This window comes from Syzygium oleosum, unplaced genomic scaffold (genome assembly GCF_021117445.2).
Source record: "Syzygium oleosum isolate NSW1041296 unplaced genomic scaffold, Sole_v2.1 Sole_v2.04, whole genome shotgun sequence".
NCBI classification, from domain to species: domain Eukaryota; kingdom Viridiplantae; phylum Streptophyta; class Magnoliopsida; order Myrtales; family Myrtaceae; genus Syzygium; species Syzygium oleosum.
The window spans coordinates 464,579-482,656 of record NW_026607488.1 but is presented as its reverse complement, the minus strand read 5'-3'; the positions used below and the strand labels follow the sequence as shown (position 1 = coordinate 482,656).

Here is an 18,078-nt window from a genome sequence, read left to right as displayed (position 1 = left end):
AAGTAATTTAGATATAACCCAATTATCTGTCTCGGCACGTGCCACGCCACGTGACCCCGGTGCCTCTTATATCGCGGTTCGCACAACGTCTCCCTCCTCTTCCCTCTCGCTCTCGCGCTCTGCGCAATTTCCCGCCTTTCCTCCTCCCACTTCCCGCTCGGCGAAACCCTAACGATGGCGCAGAAGCACAACGCCGCGCCCGATCCGGCGGCCGAGCCCAAGAAGCGGCGGCGCGTCGGCTTCTCCGGCATCGGTAACTCCGGGACCGCCTCTTCCCGACCTCCTTCCCGTTCAATTTCCCCCTAAAAACCCCGTCCCTGTACTCCGCGGGACTCCCCCGCGGCTAGTTTTGTTTTCTTGCGTAAAATTCCCTCCTGTTTCGCGCGCTCAGCGTCCTCGTTTTTTTTTTCTTCCCTTTGCATTCGTGGTGCAGATGCTGGAGTCGACCCAAACGGCTGCATCAAGGTGTATCTGGGTAAGTCCGGGCGGAGTATATTTCCCGCGATTTTCGCGCGTTTTCGTTATCCCTTCTCGTTTCTTCGGCGGCGGCGGCGGCTCGGATTAGTTGGAAGTTCTGTTGGATGCTGAACAATTCGGTTCCTCGTAGCTTAGTGCGAAGCGGGCCTGATGAAAATCGTTAGTATTTGCTGATATATGGTTGGGAGTGAGCTACTCATGAGTTGATTCATGGAGTAACCAAGTCAGAGGTTTTAAGGTTTACTCGACATTAGTCTGTCTTCTCATCGTGGTAACTAGGTTCCTGCCGGAAAAAAAGGAAGAATTTTTGTCGTGACAAAATACGGGTTGCGTATTTCAATCCAAGCTAAGTTTAACTAACAGAAATGGTTTGGTCTTTGCTGATGTTCTGCATTTACTTCCAGAGTCGTGTGGGCACTGTTTTTTTCTTTTTGGCGAACTATATTTGCTTTGTTTATACGCTATTGGAGGTACCTACCCTGGTGTTTTTTTCCTAGGCCTTGTAGAGTTACTGAGTTTAGAGATTTGTCTCGGTTTAAAGGCTCAGCTGACCATGAGATGCTTTTGCTTTTGTTTGTCGGTCGTTTTTCCTTTTTTAGATCCCCGAGCATTTTTGTCCGAAATGTGTTTCGACTTCATATGTCCGTGAGTTGTAATATGGTTGCTGGTTTTGTAGTGTCCAGGGAAGAAGAAATGGGAGTTCCAGATAGCTTCTGCCTCGATCCAGTTGACTTGAGTCACTTCTTTGAGGAAGATGGAAAAATCTATGGATACCAAGGTCTAAATGTAAGGGACATAACTTACATGCGTGATGCTATGTGTTCTTTGTTGTGTGAAGATGCATGAGTTGCCTGCTTTTTTTTTTAAACTTACCAGATAATGTGCTTTGCCTGTAGAGGGTTGACTTTTGTTTTATTTCTGCATGATCAAGCTGTGATTTATCTTTCATTATGTTTGCTGCTTTTTTTTCCTTGTTATATTGACATTTATAGTCTAGTTTGGTTGTTGCTTGACAAGCTGCTCCCTTTGATGAGCTATGAGACAATAATAGTCTTTATCAGCTACTGAAGACCCTGGATACTGCAGTCTGTCTTTGTGCTTGAAGTGCAGTGATATCTATCAGTTGATATCCTTTTGATGGTTTTGGTTGACTGCTTCTGTAACGAGTAAATATATTGAGAATGAGAAATTTTTTTTGGTCTTTTTTCTTGCAGCAATATGTTTCCTGGCTGAAAAAGGAGAATATCTCATCTTTGTGATTCTTTGAGCTTTTTGAAACATTGTGTGATTGTGTAGTTCTAAATAGTAGAAGATGACTCCACTTAATGCTCGTTGCACTCGATGCAGATATCCGTGTGGGTAAGTTGCGTATCGTTTCATGCATACGCAGAGATTGCTTTTGAGAGCAAATCGGATGTAAGTACTCCATCTACTTCTGCATTATGATCAGTATGCATTGCTGACTCTTTAGAGTTGTCAATAGAATGCGGGATAATGATGCTTTCGTCTTGCAATTTAGCTTTGTCTTTGTTTATGGTGACATACGATATTTGTGGTTTTTATTTGTTCAAGGGAGGCAAAGGAATCACAGATCTGAACACTGCTCTTAAGGTACTGAATTTACTGGTTAAAGTGTTTTTGTTCTTTCCTCTTGACAACCGCTAATTGGTTGATCTTTGAATCAGGATATGTTTGGTGAAACTCTTGTGGAAAATAAAGATGACTTCCTTCAAACTTTTTCCAAGGAGACCCAATTTATTAGGTACGGGTTTTTTTTTCCGGTTATCTTATCTTTTTTTTTTTTTGGGGGGGGGGAGGTTAAAATTAGAACTTCATTCTTTATTTTCTCGGCTCTGGTTTACTGAGTGTCTTATTTACTTATTTGTTAAGTTATCATGTCGATATGACTTTTCTCAGGTCTGCAGTTTCAGCTGGGGAGATTTTAGAGCATAAATACTGTGATGGTCATGTCAACGATTCCATTAGTAATCTAAAAGCAGTTAGTTCTGATGTGAAGGTGGGTTTAATTCTCTAAACGCTGATGCTGACTATGATAACACATGAAAATAGCCTTTAAATTTTCCATTTTCAGTGCTCATCATTATCGTGCATGCATAATATGATGAACATGACAATCAACTTTCATTATGCTTTGTAATAGGTAAAGCCTACCTAATGAATGTGTTCATTTCCTACTGCTGCTAATTAAGATTTTCCTGTTTCAATACAAACCTGTCTTGGGAAGCAGAATTCCTCTTACGAGCAATCTCATCGTTGATTCTTTTAGTTGGTTGTACTATGAATGTCGGTAAATCGCAAGAAGAAATGTGCATTGTTTGCCTTATCATTGTAGGCTGATGGCTAGTCAACATTGTGAAAATCAAAGTCTGTCCTGCCCTTCTCTCTCTCCCTGGGACCGGGGAGGGAGTTGGATTTTTATATTGCCCATTTAACAATCTGATAAGTTTGACAGAGTGTTCTTGGAGGAGCCTGCTTTTCATTCTCCTGCTCTGCCTTTTCATCTTTCCTTTGTCTGATGCATTAGGTGTTCCTTTGTTTTTTTTCTCCTTTTGCACAGTAGGCAGTACTTGTTGAAAGGATCATGAAAATTGACTCTTCCCGCATGTCAGGTTGTGCGCATGCTGATGGGGGGCGATATGACGGCGGGACACTTGTATAGTCGGTTGGTCCCTCTTGTTCTGCTTCTTGTAGACGGTAATTCATTGACTTGTTCGAGGGTTATTTGGGTGTGCATGTGTTGCATTATATGTCAAGGGTAGAAATTTCCAATCCTGAGCAAGTTTTTTCTGATGAATCAGGTAGCAATCCTATTGACGTAACTGATTCAAGTTGGGAGCTGTATCTTCTTATTCATAAGACAAGTGATCAGCAAGGCAATTTTCAAGATAGGCTTCTTGGTTTTGCTGCTGTGTACCGTTTCTATCGCTATCCTGATAGTTCGCGACTGCGGCTGGGTCAGGTTTGCTTTCGTCTTGGTTAGCTATAAGAAAGAAGACAAGTTTCCAGTGCTTTAGAAGAGCATGTAGAGTGTATTCGAACAGTTAGTTTGTATTGCTCATGAGGTCTTTTGTCAATGTCAGATTCTAGTATTACCACTTTACCAGCGCAAAGGTTATGGCCGCTATCTCCTGGAGGTGCTTAACAATGTCGCAATAGCCGATGGTGTTTATGACTTCACAATAGAAGAGCCAGTGGATAATCTTCAGCACTTGCGAACATGTATCGATGTGAAACGGCTTCTGAGCTTTGACAAGGTCCAGCAGGCAGTAAATTCAACAGTATCTCAGTTGAAGCAAGGCAAACTATCAAAGAAAACCTACATCCCTCGGTTGTTGCCTCCTCCTAGCGTGGTTGAGGATGCCAGGAAGCGTTTCAAAATCAACAAGAAACAGTTTCTTCAGTGTTGGGAGATTCTGGTCTATGTTGGGCTTGATCCAGCCGATAAGAGCATACAGGATTATTTTTCCGTCATTTCAAACCGTGTCAGGGCCGACATCTTGGGAAAAGACTCTGAGACTGCCGGGAAGAAAGTGATTGAAGTACCGAGTGATTTTGATCCAGAGATGTCATTCGTCATGCATAGGGCACAAGCAGGTGGTGAAGCTAACGGTATCCAAGTGGAGGACAACCAGAACAAGCAAGAAGAGCAGCTGCAGCAGTTAATTGATGAAAGACTGAAGGACATCAAGCTGATTGCTCAGAAGGTATCTCGGAAATGAGCGCAGAAAAGGTCGTGTAATACAAATGTTGTAGCCCTCGGGATGGAATTAACAGAGGTCCTGTAGATGACTGAGGTGGGCATTACCCTTTTAGCTTATGATTTGAGAAACCCTTGCTAGCCGCAATTTGCGGATCATGACAGCGTAGTTTTGCTTATGCTCAATCCCTAGTTTTGGATCCAATGTCAGGAGAAGTAGATCGTTTCCTGGTTTTACACTATCGTGCGGGTCCAGGGAAGAAGCTGCATTCACGGTCCTGTCATTTTCAAGTGCCCATGTCTCTCTTATGTCTGGCTTTTATCTCCTAAAGCTTGTTACAATTGTAACCCGCATCGAATCGGTGTGTTGAAATTTGTTAAACAAATGAGAGGGAGGCACACCACCCTTTTATTGACTGGTAGCGCGAGTTCTTCCGACGTTTCCGCAGTTGAAGAAGACGATATGCGCGCGTCTCTATTGAGAAATCCTTAGATGGCGGGTCTCAAGAACCAAAACGACTGAGCTGAGGGAAAGCCTCATGCACCTCTACCGTTCCCATCAAAATTGTGTGCAAAACAGATGCATCAAGATGCAGAGGATGAAAATGCTTATTACTCACAAATTTGTGTAAGATAGCACGACGCAATTGCTAGTCAAGGTAACCTAATGGATTCGGCAATCGACAAAGTTCTCAGGTAAGGGATTAGACAAAGAAAGTCAAACTCAACAGACCAAATACTCAGTTCAGAATTACTTGTCCAAGTTTGTGATGTATCCGAAGCTATTGGAAGTACCTGGAAGATTCATGATCAAACCCGATTTGCAAAATTCATGACAACGATGGACTCAAAGCGAACGACAAAGTGATCAATCAAATGATTTCTTACTCGAGTCTTTATTACACCGTCGCTTACCCCAAAGTGGTTAATAAGAAGTCGCCCGTCTTCTACGTCGTGGACAAATGAATAGCTCATGTTACGTTGATGAGCACGCCAAAATTCGGACAGCTGTTGGTAGTGCGGAAAATAAATATTTCTTAATTTGAAATTTCCGTAACGGGTGCAAGACTTTTATAGTAATATTCATAATAAATTGAATGATAATAGCGCGGGTCGTCCATTTTAACCTTCTTTTTTATTTCCTTGTAACTAAAATTAAAAAAAAAATGGGGGAGAAAAAGGCCCCAGAAAGAAAATGAAAATCGTTTTTTCTCTCAACCAATAAGGCCAATTCCAAAAAAAACACTAATTTTATCTTCAATGACAATTTTGATCCGAACTTTTTTTGTCTCGTAAAAAATCATCAATTTTCACTTAAATCTAAAATTCAGCACGAACAATTTAAAAATTATGCTTTTTGAAACTCGAATAAAATTTTGTATTTAGTTCAAACCAAAATTATCACTCAAAATAAAATAATGCTTTTTTTTTTAATTAGCCCCAACCAGTACTATCACCCGTGCCATCCCATCCCATGCCCATTTTGAGTAGTAAAAAGCAAAATCCCCAGGACGCAAACAGCAAATCAAAATCTTTCTCTGCTTGAAACCAAGTCCGAAAACAGTCGCCAGTACGCGCGCGACACACACACAGCGAGCGAGAGAGAGCGAGCGAGAGGCGCCATGGATTTGCTCCCGGCGGAGACGTCGCAGCTCGGGCGGAAGCACGGTTTCCGGTCGCTGAAGCTGGCGGCCGTCGACATGGGCGACGCGCTCGGGGACGAGCCCTTCGGCACCGAGCACGGCCGGCTCGACAACGGCCTCGCTTACTACGTCCGCCGCAATTCCAAGCCCAGGATGAGAGCCGCCCTCGCTCTCGTCGTTCAAGTTGGGTAAGCAACCGAGCTCTCGCGGCTCCTGTTTAACCGCTCCTCTTTTTCTCCGCTATCGGAACAGGCGATTCGATCGGGGAAGGGAGCTTGCGATCGATGGTGTAGTGTTAGCGCTTAGAGCGAGCTTTTGAGTGGTGCATTCGAGTTCGATTGTGCGTGTTGACTGAGTTACGAAGTGAACTGTCGGAGTTTGACCGAAGAGGCTGTGGAGTAGCGGAATCGGTTTGCAAAATGAGATGCGGCGAGGTGGAATAGAATTGTGAAGTGGCATCAGTTGAAGGACTGCTTCGATATTTAGGGGGGTTTTTGTTTTTTCGGTGAGGGAGACAGAATGTGTCATTTGTTGAAATGGTTATAGCGAAACCTTGTCTAAAGAGAATGGTGGAATGTACGAGAATAGCCACTACTTTTGGAAGATCTGTCTGCTTGTCACTCTCCCACGAGGCTATGCTTTTGTCGGGCTTGTGCTGGTAAGGTCGGGTCATTAACATATTTGCATGGACGAGCAAATCCAAATTTGTGACTCATCCATCCGAGTCTCTTATATGAAGTGTCGGTACGTGTCATCTGGTTGACAAGTCAAAACTCAGGCGAAACCGATGCCTGAATAAACTCGTGGTTAAGGTGATATGGTTTAAGCCCAATTGTCACGCAATTATATCAGAGTTGTTGGCATGGAGACCACATGCATTGCGTCTTGTGTGTCTTTCATACCTTGAAGCACATGTGGTAGGTGTGGTTCTATTAATTCGGCATTTTTCGTTTATGCTATTGATGAAACAGCTGAGTCTTGCTACCATTACAGACTCAGATTACAGAACCTGATGACAGTCTAGGATTCCACCTTCATTGCCAGTATCGGTTCTTAACTATAAAGAAACAATGGGGGGTGTCTTTTATCTAGCCATTAGTTACACTTCATGCATTGCTTATTTCTTTGGTAAAACATCCTGTTGGTTTGACAAAGAGGATAACCTATTGTGTTTGTGGCAGCTCAGTCTTGGAAGAGGATGATGAGCTCGGCGTTGCTCACATAATTGAGCACCTTGCTTTTAGTGCCACTAACAGATATACCAATCATGATATCGTGAAATTCCTAGAGAGTATCGGAGCAGAATTTGGTGCTTGTCAAAATGCTGTAACATCTGCTGATCAGACCATATATGAGTTGTTTGTTCCTGTTGACAAGCCTGAGCTGCTGTCTCAGGCTATCTCTATATTGGCAGAGTTCAGCTCTGAGGTACCAACAAAACTTGATAGTTTGATAGTTATTGGCTCTCTTGATTTATTCGGCATTAATAGTTGTGGACTTCAGGTTCGAGTCTCAAAAGATGATCTGGAAAAAGAACGAGGAGCCGTCTTAGAAGAATACAGAAGTAACAGGAATGCAACTGGAAGAATGCAGGATGCTCATTGGCTTTTGTTGATGGAAGGTTCAAAGGTATTTCCATGTAATCAATCATATTCCTATTGCTTTCTATTCTTTTTTAACTAATATTTCAGTGACTCTTTGCTATACTGCACTTTTTTACTCCGGCAAATGAGAGTTTGTTTGAAGAATATACTTCTAATATCTCTAAACTCTTTCTAAAATGGTAGAGAAGACTTGTTGCTCTAGCCTCTAGGATGGCCAGATTAAAAGATGTTTTTATAGCCATGCTTGTGGGTGGAAATTACGAAGGATGTGTTTTTGCATCGCTTTTGAGTTCAGTTCGTGGTAGCCTTCTATTACCTTGCCAAATTAATAGACGATCAGGTAGAAGTCATTTCAACGAAAGTAGCATGTCTATTTGCCTTTTTTATCCCCTCTTTCTGAGGTGGGGCGTGCTATTTCCCTTTTTCATTCTATCTTCTTTGGAATTTTTTCTGTTTCCCTGTGTTTTAGTGAAGCTGCAATGCAAGAGTAGGACTGTGAGGTGATTAGAATTTGAAAAATCGCCTGTGATTGTAAATTTCTAAAGGTTAACTAAAGGAAAAGAAAGTTTCCCCAAAAGTGTTGGCATTTAAAGTTACAGAGGAAGTTATATTGGCTGATGAAAAATTGAAGTTTACCTCGGCGAAGTTGCATAGTTTGTGGTTTACAATTGGAATCGGGATAATGCAGTATGCAGAGCGCATACCTATTGGAACAGAAGCGGTGATTCGAACCGTCTCTGCTGGGACTGTGAAGCAGTTTTATCAGAAATGGTACCAGTTATGTCATATGGCAGTTGTAGCTGTTGGAGACTTTCCTGATACTCAGGTTTGGTGTCATTGCATATCAACTTTCCATGTTTAGTTTCCAAATTTCCAGGATTTCTAAAGCTCTCCTTCTCCACTCCATTGCAGAGTGTAGTTGATATGATAAAGACTCATTTTAGGCAGAAAGGTGCAGTGCTTGACCACCAACCCATTCCTACCTATTCAGTTCCATCTCATGACAGACCACGATTTTCATATTTTGTTGAAAGTGAAGCTGCTGGGGTGAGTGCGTGCTTAATTTTCTCTTTTGTGCATGATATTAGCCTTTGTTTGTTATCCTGGAAGTGTTTCTTCATGACTAGATAAGCTTGATGTGTATTGGTGCAGAGTGTGGTAATGATCAGCTACAAAATGCCAGTTGATGATTTAAAAACCGTGAAGGATTACAAGGACTTGCTCACAGAATCTGTGTTTCTTCATGCCCTAAACCAAAGATTCTTCAAGCAATCTCGGAAGAAAGATCTGCCCTATTTCTCATGTTCAGCTGGTTCAGATGTCTTAGTTCGTCCACTAAAGGCCTATATGATAACAGCATTGTGCAAAGAAGGAGGGACCATAGGGGCTCTAGAATCAATGCTCATGGAGGTCAGTTTCTCTTAGGTTAATAAGCTTCTTTGTTGTTTGTCGTTTTTCAGCCACACATATGTTTCAGGTGGCGAGGGTGAGAATCCATGGTTTTTCAGAACGCGAAATCTCTATTGTTCGAGCTTTGCTATTGTCGGAGATCGAATCCGCTTATCTGGAGCGTGATCAAACGCAATCAACCAGCTTGCGAGATGAATTGATCCAAGTATTTCCACGACCCATAATCTTGATAATGTCATTAATTAGATTTATTAGTTTTAGAAATGATTAATATTTACATATAAATGTGCAGCATTTTTTGCGTGGTGAGCCTGTAATTGGTATTGAGTATGAGGCACAACTCCAGAAAACTATCTTACCCTGTGAGTCATCATAACCATCTAATGTAGTTTAGTGCTTTTCCATACCAGAGAAAATAGAGGTTCTGAGCACTGACTAAGTTCTTTTGTACTTCTAGATATTTCATCATTAGACGTATCAAAATATGCGGAGAAGCTGCTTACCTCGAGCAGTTGTGTCATTAAGGCCGTTGAGCCTCAAGTATTTGCAAAGGTGGACGATCTTAGGAGTGTCGTATTGAAGGTCAACTCTCTAGAGGAGGCAAAACAAATTCCACCATGGGATGAAGAACATATTCCAGAAGAGATAGTCCCCGTGAAGCCAAATCCGGGGTACAGTTTGGCCAATAGTCTCTTCTTGTACTTGTCCTTGCCTTTGGAAGTTTTAAAATCATAAATTTTCTATATCTAATTCATGCATATCCTCCAATCATGTTCCTATCTTATTCTATATGGTTATCGTTTACTCTCTTGTATGTGAATGGTAGATATGGATTTTACTCTCCCAAATGTAGTTTCAGCTGAGTCAAACTTTAGGCAATGAACATGTAAAATAAAATTCAACGGAATTTCCTCAAATATTGATAACTCTGCTTGTGGAGATCTTCTTGCTGGTTTTGGGATGGTTGTGCTATATAACTAGAGGTCCACAAATCACTCATGGAACATCTAGGGATAGCACAGCCAGCTATCTTATAATTGCATGTCTTGGGCCTAGCTCATGATTTGTGGCATAAAATTTAACTATTATCTGTCAGGTATTTGGCTATTGAACTTGTCAGATTACAGTTATCATGATTATTTCCATTTCCACTATGGTCCTCATCCGATCAAGATATGATTAACAACAACTAAAGTTCTTAAGCAATTATACACATATTTTAACTGCTCCTCAGACCTCCATTGTGATTTCCCTTGTTTTTATTAAATGAACTGTATTCTGTAAATCAATATCTTCTAGAGTTCTACTTCTATCAACATGGAAACACCTCAAACAGTGATTTGTACAGACGACATTGTGATTGACTATTATGAATCTTGAAAAGTGCTGATATTGCTGCAAAAGCATCATGCAGATTCTGTGACAGGGTTAAACTACCTATGACTGATTTCTTCTTATTCTTCTGTCAACTTTATAGCCAAGCATGTTCTCTCAATGGGTTATTCAATCAATCTAGGTGGACAATTCTTTTGGGAACATTAAAACTTTAACCTTGTATGGCCAGAAAAAAAAAAACATTAACTTTGTAAGGATGTTCTTTTCAGCTATAGTGCCCAGCAGCTTGAATACTCAAACATCGGAGCCACTGAATTGATCCTATCCAATGGGATGAGAGTATGTTATAAATGTACTGACTTCCTTGATGACCAGGTAAAGTCTGGACTTCTGTGCCTTGTTAACTCCTCATTGTGAGTAGTCTACATATACAATCTTAGGGTAGTGCATCGTGAAAGTTATGATATATTTCTAAATAGTCATCCTTTTCCTATTCTATGAATGGCATTCATCAGATTATGTACACTTCCTTGTGAGGAAGGGGCTGTCAGAGGCAGAGAGAGAAACAAAACATGGACTTCACCAGTCCTGCTATCTTAAATCCCTGTGCATGCATGTATTATCTGCTTAGTTGTAGAGCAGTCAAAATATTTAAAATTTATAATCCTAATATAGATTTGGGTCATGAGATAAACGTGAGTACCGTTGGGCTCTTGAAAAGATGTGTGTCTGGCACCTTTAAGAATTTCTTTTCTACCAGAACTGATGAAAATAGGCTTTGATTGGAAAGGAGTTATGATAACACCAAATGCATATAGCATGGCATCATATGTGTGAACAAGCATACTTGACATACATCTTCATGTCGTTTATTTCCAGTTGTTTATCATTGTTCAGCCATAGGTTTGTCTGTTGCTTGCTTAACTCAAAATCATTTTATTTTGGAGAAAGTTAGTTGTAAGCAGTCTAACCATCTTGGTTGTATCTGGAGGTCAAGTTTTCAAAGATCTTCTTAAGCCTTTGTTGCTGCAGGATTCTCAGCTGTAGAATCTATTGATCATACCCAAAAAAATTCTAGCTGAACTTGAAGGTGCCAATGTCTCCTTGGTTTTTTTTTATGAGTACTAATATTTGGCTTTCCGGAAAGCTAGAGAAAGTTGGTTTCTATCTTAGATTTGAAATTATCAAAACGTTTAGTTCCTACTTCGTGAACCTTCTCATTGAACTAAAGATGGCATAAGTAGCGATAACTGGTTCATTGCTCACTTAGGTGAAAGAACTAAGTGATTTGTTACCTGTGCAAAGGGTTATCTGATGGAGCAAACTTATTCAATGTCAACTCCTTAGTTAAATCTATTTATAAAGTGAGTGAGGATATTCTTCTTCTTCTTTTTTTTTTTTTTCATATTTCTGATACATATCATCATGTATGATGAGACATTTTGCAGAAATCATGAGATTTTTTGTTTTCTGCATTCTCTTAATTTTTTAACCTAGTACATTGATAGTTCTGCACTACAGGTCCTGTTTACTGGTTTTTCATATGGGGGTCTATCTGAAGTACCGGAGAATGAATACTTTTCATGCTCTATGGGATCTACGATTGCTGGGGAAATTGGTGTATATGGCTATAGACCTTCCGTACTAATGGATATGCTTGCTGGTAAGAGAGCTGAAGTTGGTACAAAGATTGGAGCTTATATGAGGTCTTTTTCTGGGGATTGCTCTCCATTGGACCTGGAAACTGCTCTGCAGGTTTGACTTAGTAATTTTATCGTCAGGACTGAAGAATCCAGTCATGTCATTGTTACATATAGTAGTTGTATATCCAGGTCTTCCAAAAGATCAACTGTAGGTCTTAATTTGTCCGTCCGTTTTTCTGTTGATTTTTAAATAGCATAAACTTGGTTAGACTGCAGGAAGAGATATATCCTTCTAACCTCAGTTTATCTCTTTAATATGCTTATCTCATTTTCATAGCATTGTTAAACCGTGTTCCTCATACTTTCCTTGACATTGCTCCCTCTCCCTCTCTCTCTCTCTCTCTCTCTCTCTCTCTCATCTGAATTAATTGGGTTGGACTCTATACTAGTACTAATTCCAATCTAATTGTTCAATTAGTGAAAACCTACTTGGTGCTATTAGCAAGAAGTGCATGTTAACAGACAGCAATTACCAGTTTATTGATAAATGATGAATATTTCATCACGTTATAAAATGTCATTTTAATTATATTCTATCAACACCATAGATCTGCATCTTGCCATTGTTCTGGTGGCCCTAACGGTATAAAGAATGCTATTGGCCGGATCCCACAAAGATCTCTATGTATTCTAGGATAGGGCAACTGAGAGGAAAATGCTTAGCCAATTCCATGTGTCTAACCAAAAAAATCCATTTTTCTTCCAATTTTACGATCTTCCCATTCATTACTCGCGAGTCTTTCTTCTCCTAATTCCGTTCATTCCAATTCCTTCCTGATACATCCCAAGGAAAATCCCGAATTGGATTCCAAATTGACTGGTTAGTTTGAGCTTTTGCGTCATCTACTTAAAGCATGCATCTTTAGATCTGTCTCGAGGCTCCTAAAAGGAATAGAAAGAACAATTCTAGGAAGGAAAGAAAAAAGATAGAGAGGAGGACCGCAGAAGATTTGTGAAAGACTTTAGAGTTGTCAAAAAAGTTATGAAGCCATATACTAGAAGAAAGATCATTATATTGCTGGGAATCCCTCAAACACAACCTAAAAGAGTGAATCTCATTCCAGTTTTGTGGCAATTGGGCCCATGCATCTTTTATATCTGCACATTTGGATCAACCGCTAATGTCAGAGAAAATGTAGATACAGATAGTCTGCATAAATACAGTATCACTCATATGTAGGTGAAGTCATAGAGTATAAGTATAATTGTCACTAGAAGAACAGACAAGCTGTAGCGCTCTCCTACCACAACCAAAGGTTATCAAATTATGAACCAAATATTAGATAAGATGATGTGGCGCCCTCAATAGCAGCATCTGCTTGTGATTTTATTCATTTCGAGATTGGTGTTTGAGATCTTTCTGTGATTTGGGTTTGGTAGTCTTCTAGAGCCCTAACCAGCAAGAGTTGCGATGCCTTGTTTGCATCATATGTAGTCGATTGGGCAGCCTTATCTCTATTTTGATATCTGCTGACATAGAATCTACAGGATGCCCGTGTTTTCACCCTATGTTTCTTGCAAGGATATGATTCTCTTAATTGAGTATCTAGCTGCCTGCAGTTTGGACTTATTTGAATGAGGATACCCTATTTCGACATGTGGAAATTTGCTTTCATGTTTTCTTTGAATATTACTCAGTACCTTGCATTTGCATTTTACATGTTGCCACTGCTGTTCAGGTGTTCAATATTGAGCTCTTCATTTTGAAATTGGCAGCTTCTTTATCAACTATTTGCTACCGTTGTGGAACCGGGAGAAGAGGATGTCAAAATTGTCATGCAAATGGCTGAAGCAGCAGTTCGTGCTCAAGAGAGGGATCCTTATACTGCCTTTGTAAACCGTGTGAGAGAGCTCAATTATGGAAACTCGTACTTTTTCAGGGTATGCCTGGAATCATGGTTTTATTTCAGTTTTGATTCTAAGACGGTTATTCCAAGGTCAGAAATGAGCTAAAATTTTTCTCTGCAGCCCATAAAGATAAGTGACCTCAAAAGAGTAGACCCAAGGAGAGCCTGTGAATACTTCAGTTGCTGTTTTAAGGATCCATCAACCTTTACAGTTGTGATTGTTGGCAGTATAAGTCCTATAATTGCTGTCCCTCTGATCTTGCAATATCTGGTAAGTAATTTTTGCAGCTTATGATTTCGCAATCACTAAAGATTTAAAAGCCTTCTGATTTTTGTGTTCTGATTCTTCATATAGGGTGGAATTCCAAGGCCTCCTGAGCCAATATTAAGATATAGCCGTGATGACCTCAAGGGCTTGCCAGTCACTTGTCCTACGAAGAGTGTCAGGTGGGCTCTTCAGTTATCATGTCACCCCTCCCACCAGAACAAGAAGGGGGGAGATTAGGATCTCTTTTTCTTTGAGAACTGGTCAAATTTGAAGTATTAAGGACCTTGTGAAATGAGTCTGGAAATGAAATACCTGTCACATCTCCACCCTATCCTACTTTCTTTTAGTTTTAGCTAGTGCCCTTGCACTCCACTCTCTCTTAGCATCTTTGAGAATACTTAAAAGTCAGTTCTCTATATTCATCATCCTCTGTATCTTTCATCCAATCTTGCTTTTCATATGCAATAGCAATTTGGTATGCTTCAGTAGGAGTGAAATATGTGGATGGGCTTCCAGTAATTTTCTTCATGGTGAAGCTTAATTTACCTGTTCTGAATTCTAATACAATAAAAAATTTAATTTATCTGTTCTGGATTCTGATACTCTACATACCCTTATAGGGAAGTTGTTAGGAGTCCCATGGTGCAAGCTCAGTGTTCTGTGCAGATCTGCTTTCCTGTGGAATTGAAAAATGGAACAATGGTATGTGGTTCCTTGTGATCGAATTTTCACACCTTATGGATGAGAGGGTTGCCATGCTTTTTTGACCAATTTCTGTTTGTACTACTGTCTAAAACAAATTGCGAATGAAGGTGGAGGAGATTCACTCTATCGGATTTTTGAGCAAACTTCTTGAAACAAAGCTAATGCAGGTTCTTCGTTTCAAGCATGGGCAGGTATTTACTGTGCGGGCATTGTTTTCACCATTCTGTTCTTTTGGCTGTTATTTAGTTCTTACCATTATGTACAGATCTATTCCACTGGGGTTTCAGTATTTCTTGGCAGTAATAGACCTTCAAGGACTGGCGATGTACGTGGTGACATTAGCATTGATTTTTCTTGTGATCCAGAAATCTCCTTGAAGCTGGTAATTTCCATTTCAATTCTCTTTCTTGCTTTTGCTGGATCTAAGAGGTTGATGCCCTAGTTTTAGCTCATTTTGCAATGTGTCTCGACAGGTTGATCTCACTTTGGACGAAATACAACGTCTTCAAGAGGAAGGCCCATCAGAAGAGGATGTTTTGACAATTCTGGAGATAGAACAAAGAGCTCATGAAGATGGAGTGCAGGTTAAAGTGAAATTCTTCTTTGAGATTCTGCATTCTTTATGATCATGATCTATCAGTATATTGGAGCCATATGAATTTTCACCATTGATCCATTTCTGGTGTTTTCTTTTTCAGGAGAACTATTACTGGCTGGACAAAATTTTGCGCAGCTACCAATCAAGAGTTTATTCCGGAGATGTGGGCACTTCGTTTAAGGTGAGTTATTGGGGTCATCCTCTGCCTTTTTATGTCGTTTTTCCATTCTGCATCATTCATCGCGCCGTGTGGTTTCTGTGCATACGTTTCATTTGGTCATGTAGCACTGAACTACAATTTTATGAGGCTTGAAAATCCATGTGAAAATTGGAATCCCTGCAGTATCTATTCAATGACGTTTTGTAGGATGAAAGAACATAAATATCCAACGATGGAAGCTAATGCAAATTAGTTGGACGATCTTGCTTGGACTATTCTTCTTAATACATTTGTAAAGAAGTATGAACATGAATAAGACTGTCATCGTTATATGCAGTATATAGAATTTTACCTTCTTATTCTGTCAAAGGTCAAAAGTGAATATTCAACTATAAATTTCACACGATCAATATTATGTGATTGTCAGAATATCTGATCCAAAAGTTTAAATTATTAGGTAGAGGTAGATTGCACGCCTATAAATACCAAGCCAATAAGCGATGTAGAATACTACAACACCCTCTCACATGCAAATCGAATTGAGAATAGCACGTGCATGTGAAATAAATTTTGGGGAAAAGTGGCTGTGATAATATGGTGAAATAGCCAAACTAAAAGCTTAGATCATTTGGTGGAGCGAGACTGTACGTATATAAAACCCACCAAACCCCATAGACAAGTGCTGTAGGATACTTAAATAACAATGTTACTTAATCTTGTAGTAGAAGAGGGACAGCTTTGACGGTATTTCTAATGACTCGTCCCATTCTTTCCATTTCTGGTGCAGGTTCAAGATGAAGGACGCTCAAAAGTTAGAGCATCTCTTACACCATCCACAGCCCAGTCGGCTTTACAAAGAATACTACCTTTTCCTTGTAAGAAGCAGCACACAGTGGTGATTTTGCTGCCGCAAAGGTCTCGCCTCGCAATGTTAAAATCACTATTCGGGTTCTCTCAGACCATATACGGAAGAGATGCAAAGGTCAGTTGCAATTAGCTTGACAGTTCTCGCCACTTGTGAATTAGCTACATCCTATAGATTTATCGTTTCAACAATCATCCTAGGAACTTCTTATTTTCCCTCATCGCTCTCACTCGTTGATCAACTCTCTCATGTTCTCTATCAGTTAGCCAGTCCTCGGTCCTGCAAGTACTTTGAAAAAACTATATAATCCAAAATTAGAAAATATATTTGACATTTGCAAACTATAGGTCATGACCGCCTTTTGTAGTGTTGCATTGGTTTAAGCTCCTCATCATTTATCAGCTTCTTTTTTTTTTCATTTGAGTTCATCTTTTACTTTTTAAGAAGGTAATCGTGGGTATTTGGGTCTTATGCAGATTTTAGCAGGTGTCGCTGCTATGGCAGTCTTGGCTCTGAGTTTGTGGAGATACTCGCGCCGCTCTGTGAAATCGTAGGAGATTTTTTTCAAGTTAAAAGTCGCATAGGACTTGGCTCATTCAGTAAGGTACAGCTCATAATACTTCGAGATATCAAACTTTACTAGTGTAGAAACACTAGTTGATAGAAAGAAAAGGTAAATCTCGGGCGCTTTAAAGTTACTTTCGAGCCTGCCTTCTTCATCTGATCGGCCCCTGTTTTATGAACTCAGAATCATTAAACAACATGTCTACCGTTTCTGAACAAGACAACTGAAGAATTCTACTGAAAAATCACTAAGATTTCCGAATTACTGCATATTCTCCGGAGATTTTGATTCGTATTGGTGAACGATTGTCGTGGCCTTCAGCTACGGGGTCTGCTGCTCTTGAAAATCATTAGATTTATCCGATGAAGCTCACAACTGTTGTACGTAGTTTATACATGTATTAGGATGGTTGCTTCGGCTGTGTCGATTGGCCTTGCCGGTTGTTCGACTAGGGAGTTCAGACAATTGCTTGGCCACATCCCTCTCTGATTTGCGTATCGATCGTGTCGTGTGAATAAACCCATCATTAATGACCTTTTTTCTTGCCATAGAAATGATTGATTAATCTACTTATACGTTGAATTGCAATTAATTATCCTAATCTTTAGTCCCCATTGATCCTTAATATCCATTCAATTGATCCATGTGGGTTTTGAGGAATGAGGTCTTTTTGTTCTCCATTGGCCGTAGTATGGTCCATTTAATCTGATATAATGATTACTAAACATATTATTTTATACGAATTTAGTTATGTCCAAGTATAAATCGATTTTCATATTAACCAATGTTTTCCTTGATTTATATGAAAAGAAAGTTCATCCATAGCGTGGGCCAAAATTGCTAGTTGCAATTGCAGTCATGACCAGTGGTTCTGCGCATAAGGATTTTAACGGTGATTGAAAAAATGTGCATTGTTGGATGTTGACAAGAAATAACTTTTCTAGTTACTAGCTATTGAGATGATGAAAATTATTTTCTGATATGAAGGATTTCTAATACGTCAAGAAGTCACTAATTACTAATAAGTAAATATTCGATCTTTTTTTCTATATGAAAAGTTATTAACAAAACTACCATAGAGTTGCCTTTGCCAAAACTATAGACGAGTCAAAAGTGATTGTGATTTGGGAACTCACTAACAATTTGGGACAAAAGTAGTCATAAATCCCTGCGAAAAAGT

The 18,078-nt window shown here is 39.9% G+C and overlaps 2 protein-coding genes across 3 annotated transcripts; both read left to right on the top strand.

Moving 5' to 3' along the window:
• The first annotated feature begins 101 nt into the window (after window positions 1–101).
• LOC115684575 (histone acetyltransferase type B catalytic subunit) lies at window positions 102–4,437 on the top strand. The gene is made up of 10 exons (XM_030609351.2): window positions 102–253; window positions 434–475; window positions 1,154–1,263; window positions 1,825–1,893; window positions 2,050–2,088; window positions 2,163–2,239; window positions 2,395–2,494; window positions 3,108–3,192; window positions 3,297–3,457; window positions 3,579–4,437. Exons 1-10 carry the CDS (start codon window positions 175–177, stop codon window positions 4,215–4,217), a joined length of 1,401 nt encoding a protein of 466 aa, XP_030465211.1. The 5' UTR covers window positions 102–174; the 3' UTR covers window positions 4,218–4,437.
• Window positions 4,438–5,802: 1,365 nt separating this feature from the next.
• Window positions 5,803–17,159, top strand: LOC130138055 (zinc protease PQQL-like). Of its 2 annotated transcripts, XR_008816476.1 has the most exons (22): window positions 5,803–6,026; window positions 7,020–7,266; window positions 7,342–7,467; window positions 8,131–8,268; window positions 8,355–8,489; window positions 8,595–8,852; window positions 8,920–9,057; window positions 9,145–9,214; window positions 9,310–9,523; window positions 10,457–10,562; window positions 11,709–11,942; window positions 13,607–13,771; window positions 13,859–14,008; window positions 14,093–14,184; window positions 14,626–14,707; window positions 14,818–14,901; window positions 14,976–15,092; window positions 15,184–15,294; window positions 15,409–15,489; window positions 16,256–16,450; window positions 16,810–17,006; window positions 17,082–17,159. XR_008816476.1 is itself a non-coding variant. In XM_056310982.1 (21 exons), the coding sequence occupies exons 1-21, from the start codon at window positions 5,818–5,820 to the stop codon at window positions 16,885–16,887; spliced, it is 3,030 nt and encodes a 1,009-aa protein (XP_056166957.1). In that variant the 5' UTR covers window positions 5,803–5,817; the 3' UTR covers window positions 16,888–17,159. The 2 variants fall into 2 exon arrangements, 1 of the variants encoding a protein (XP_056166957.1); XM_056310982.1 differs by having other exon boundaries at window positions 16,810–17,159.
• The last annotated feature ends 919 nt before the right edge of the window (window positions 17,160–18,078 follow it).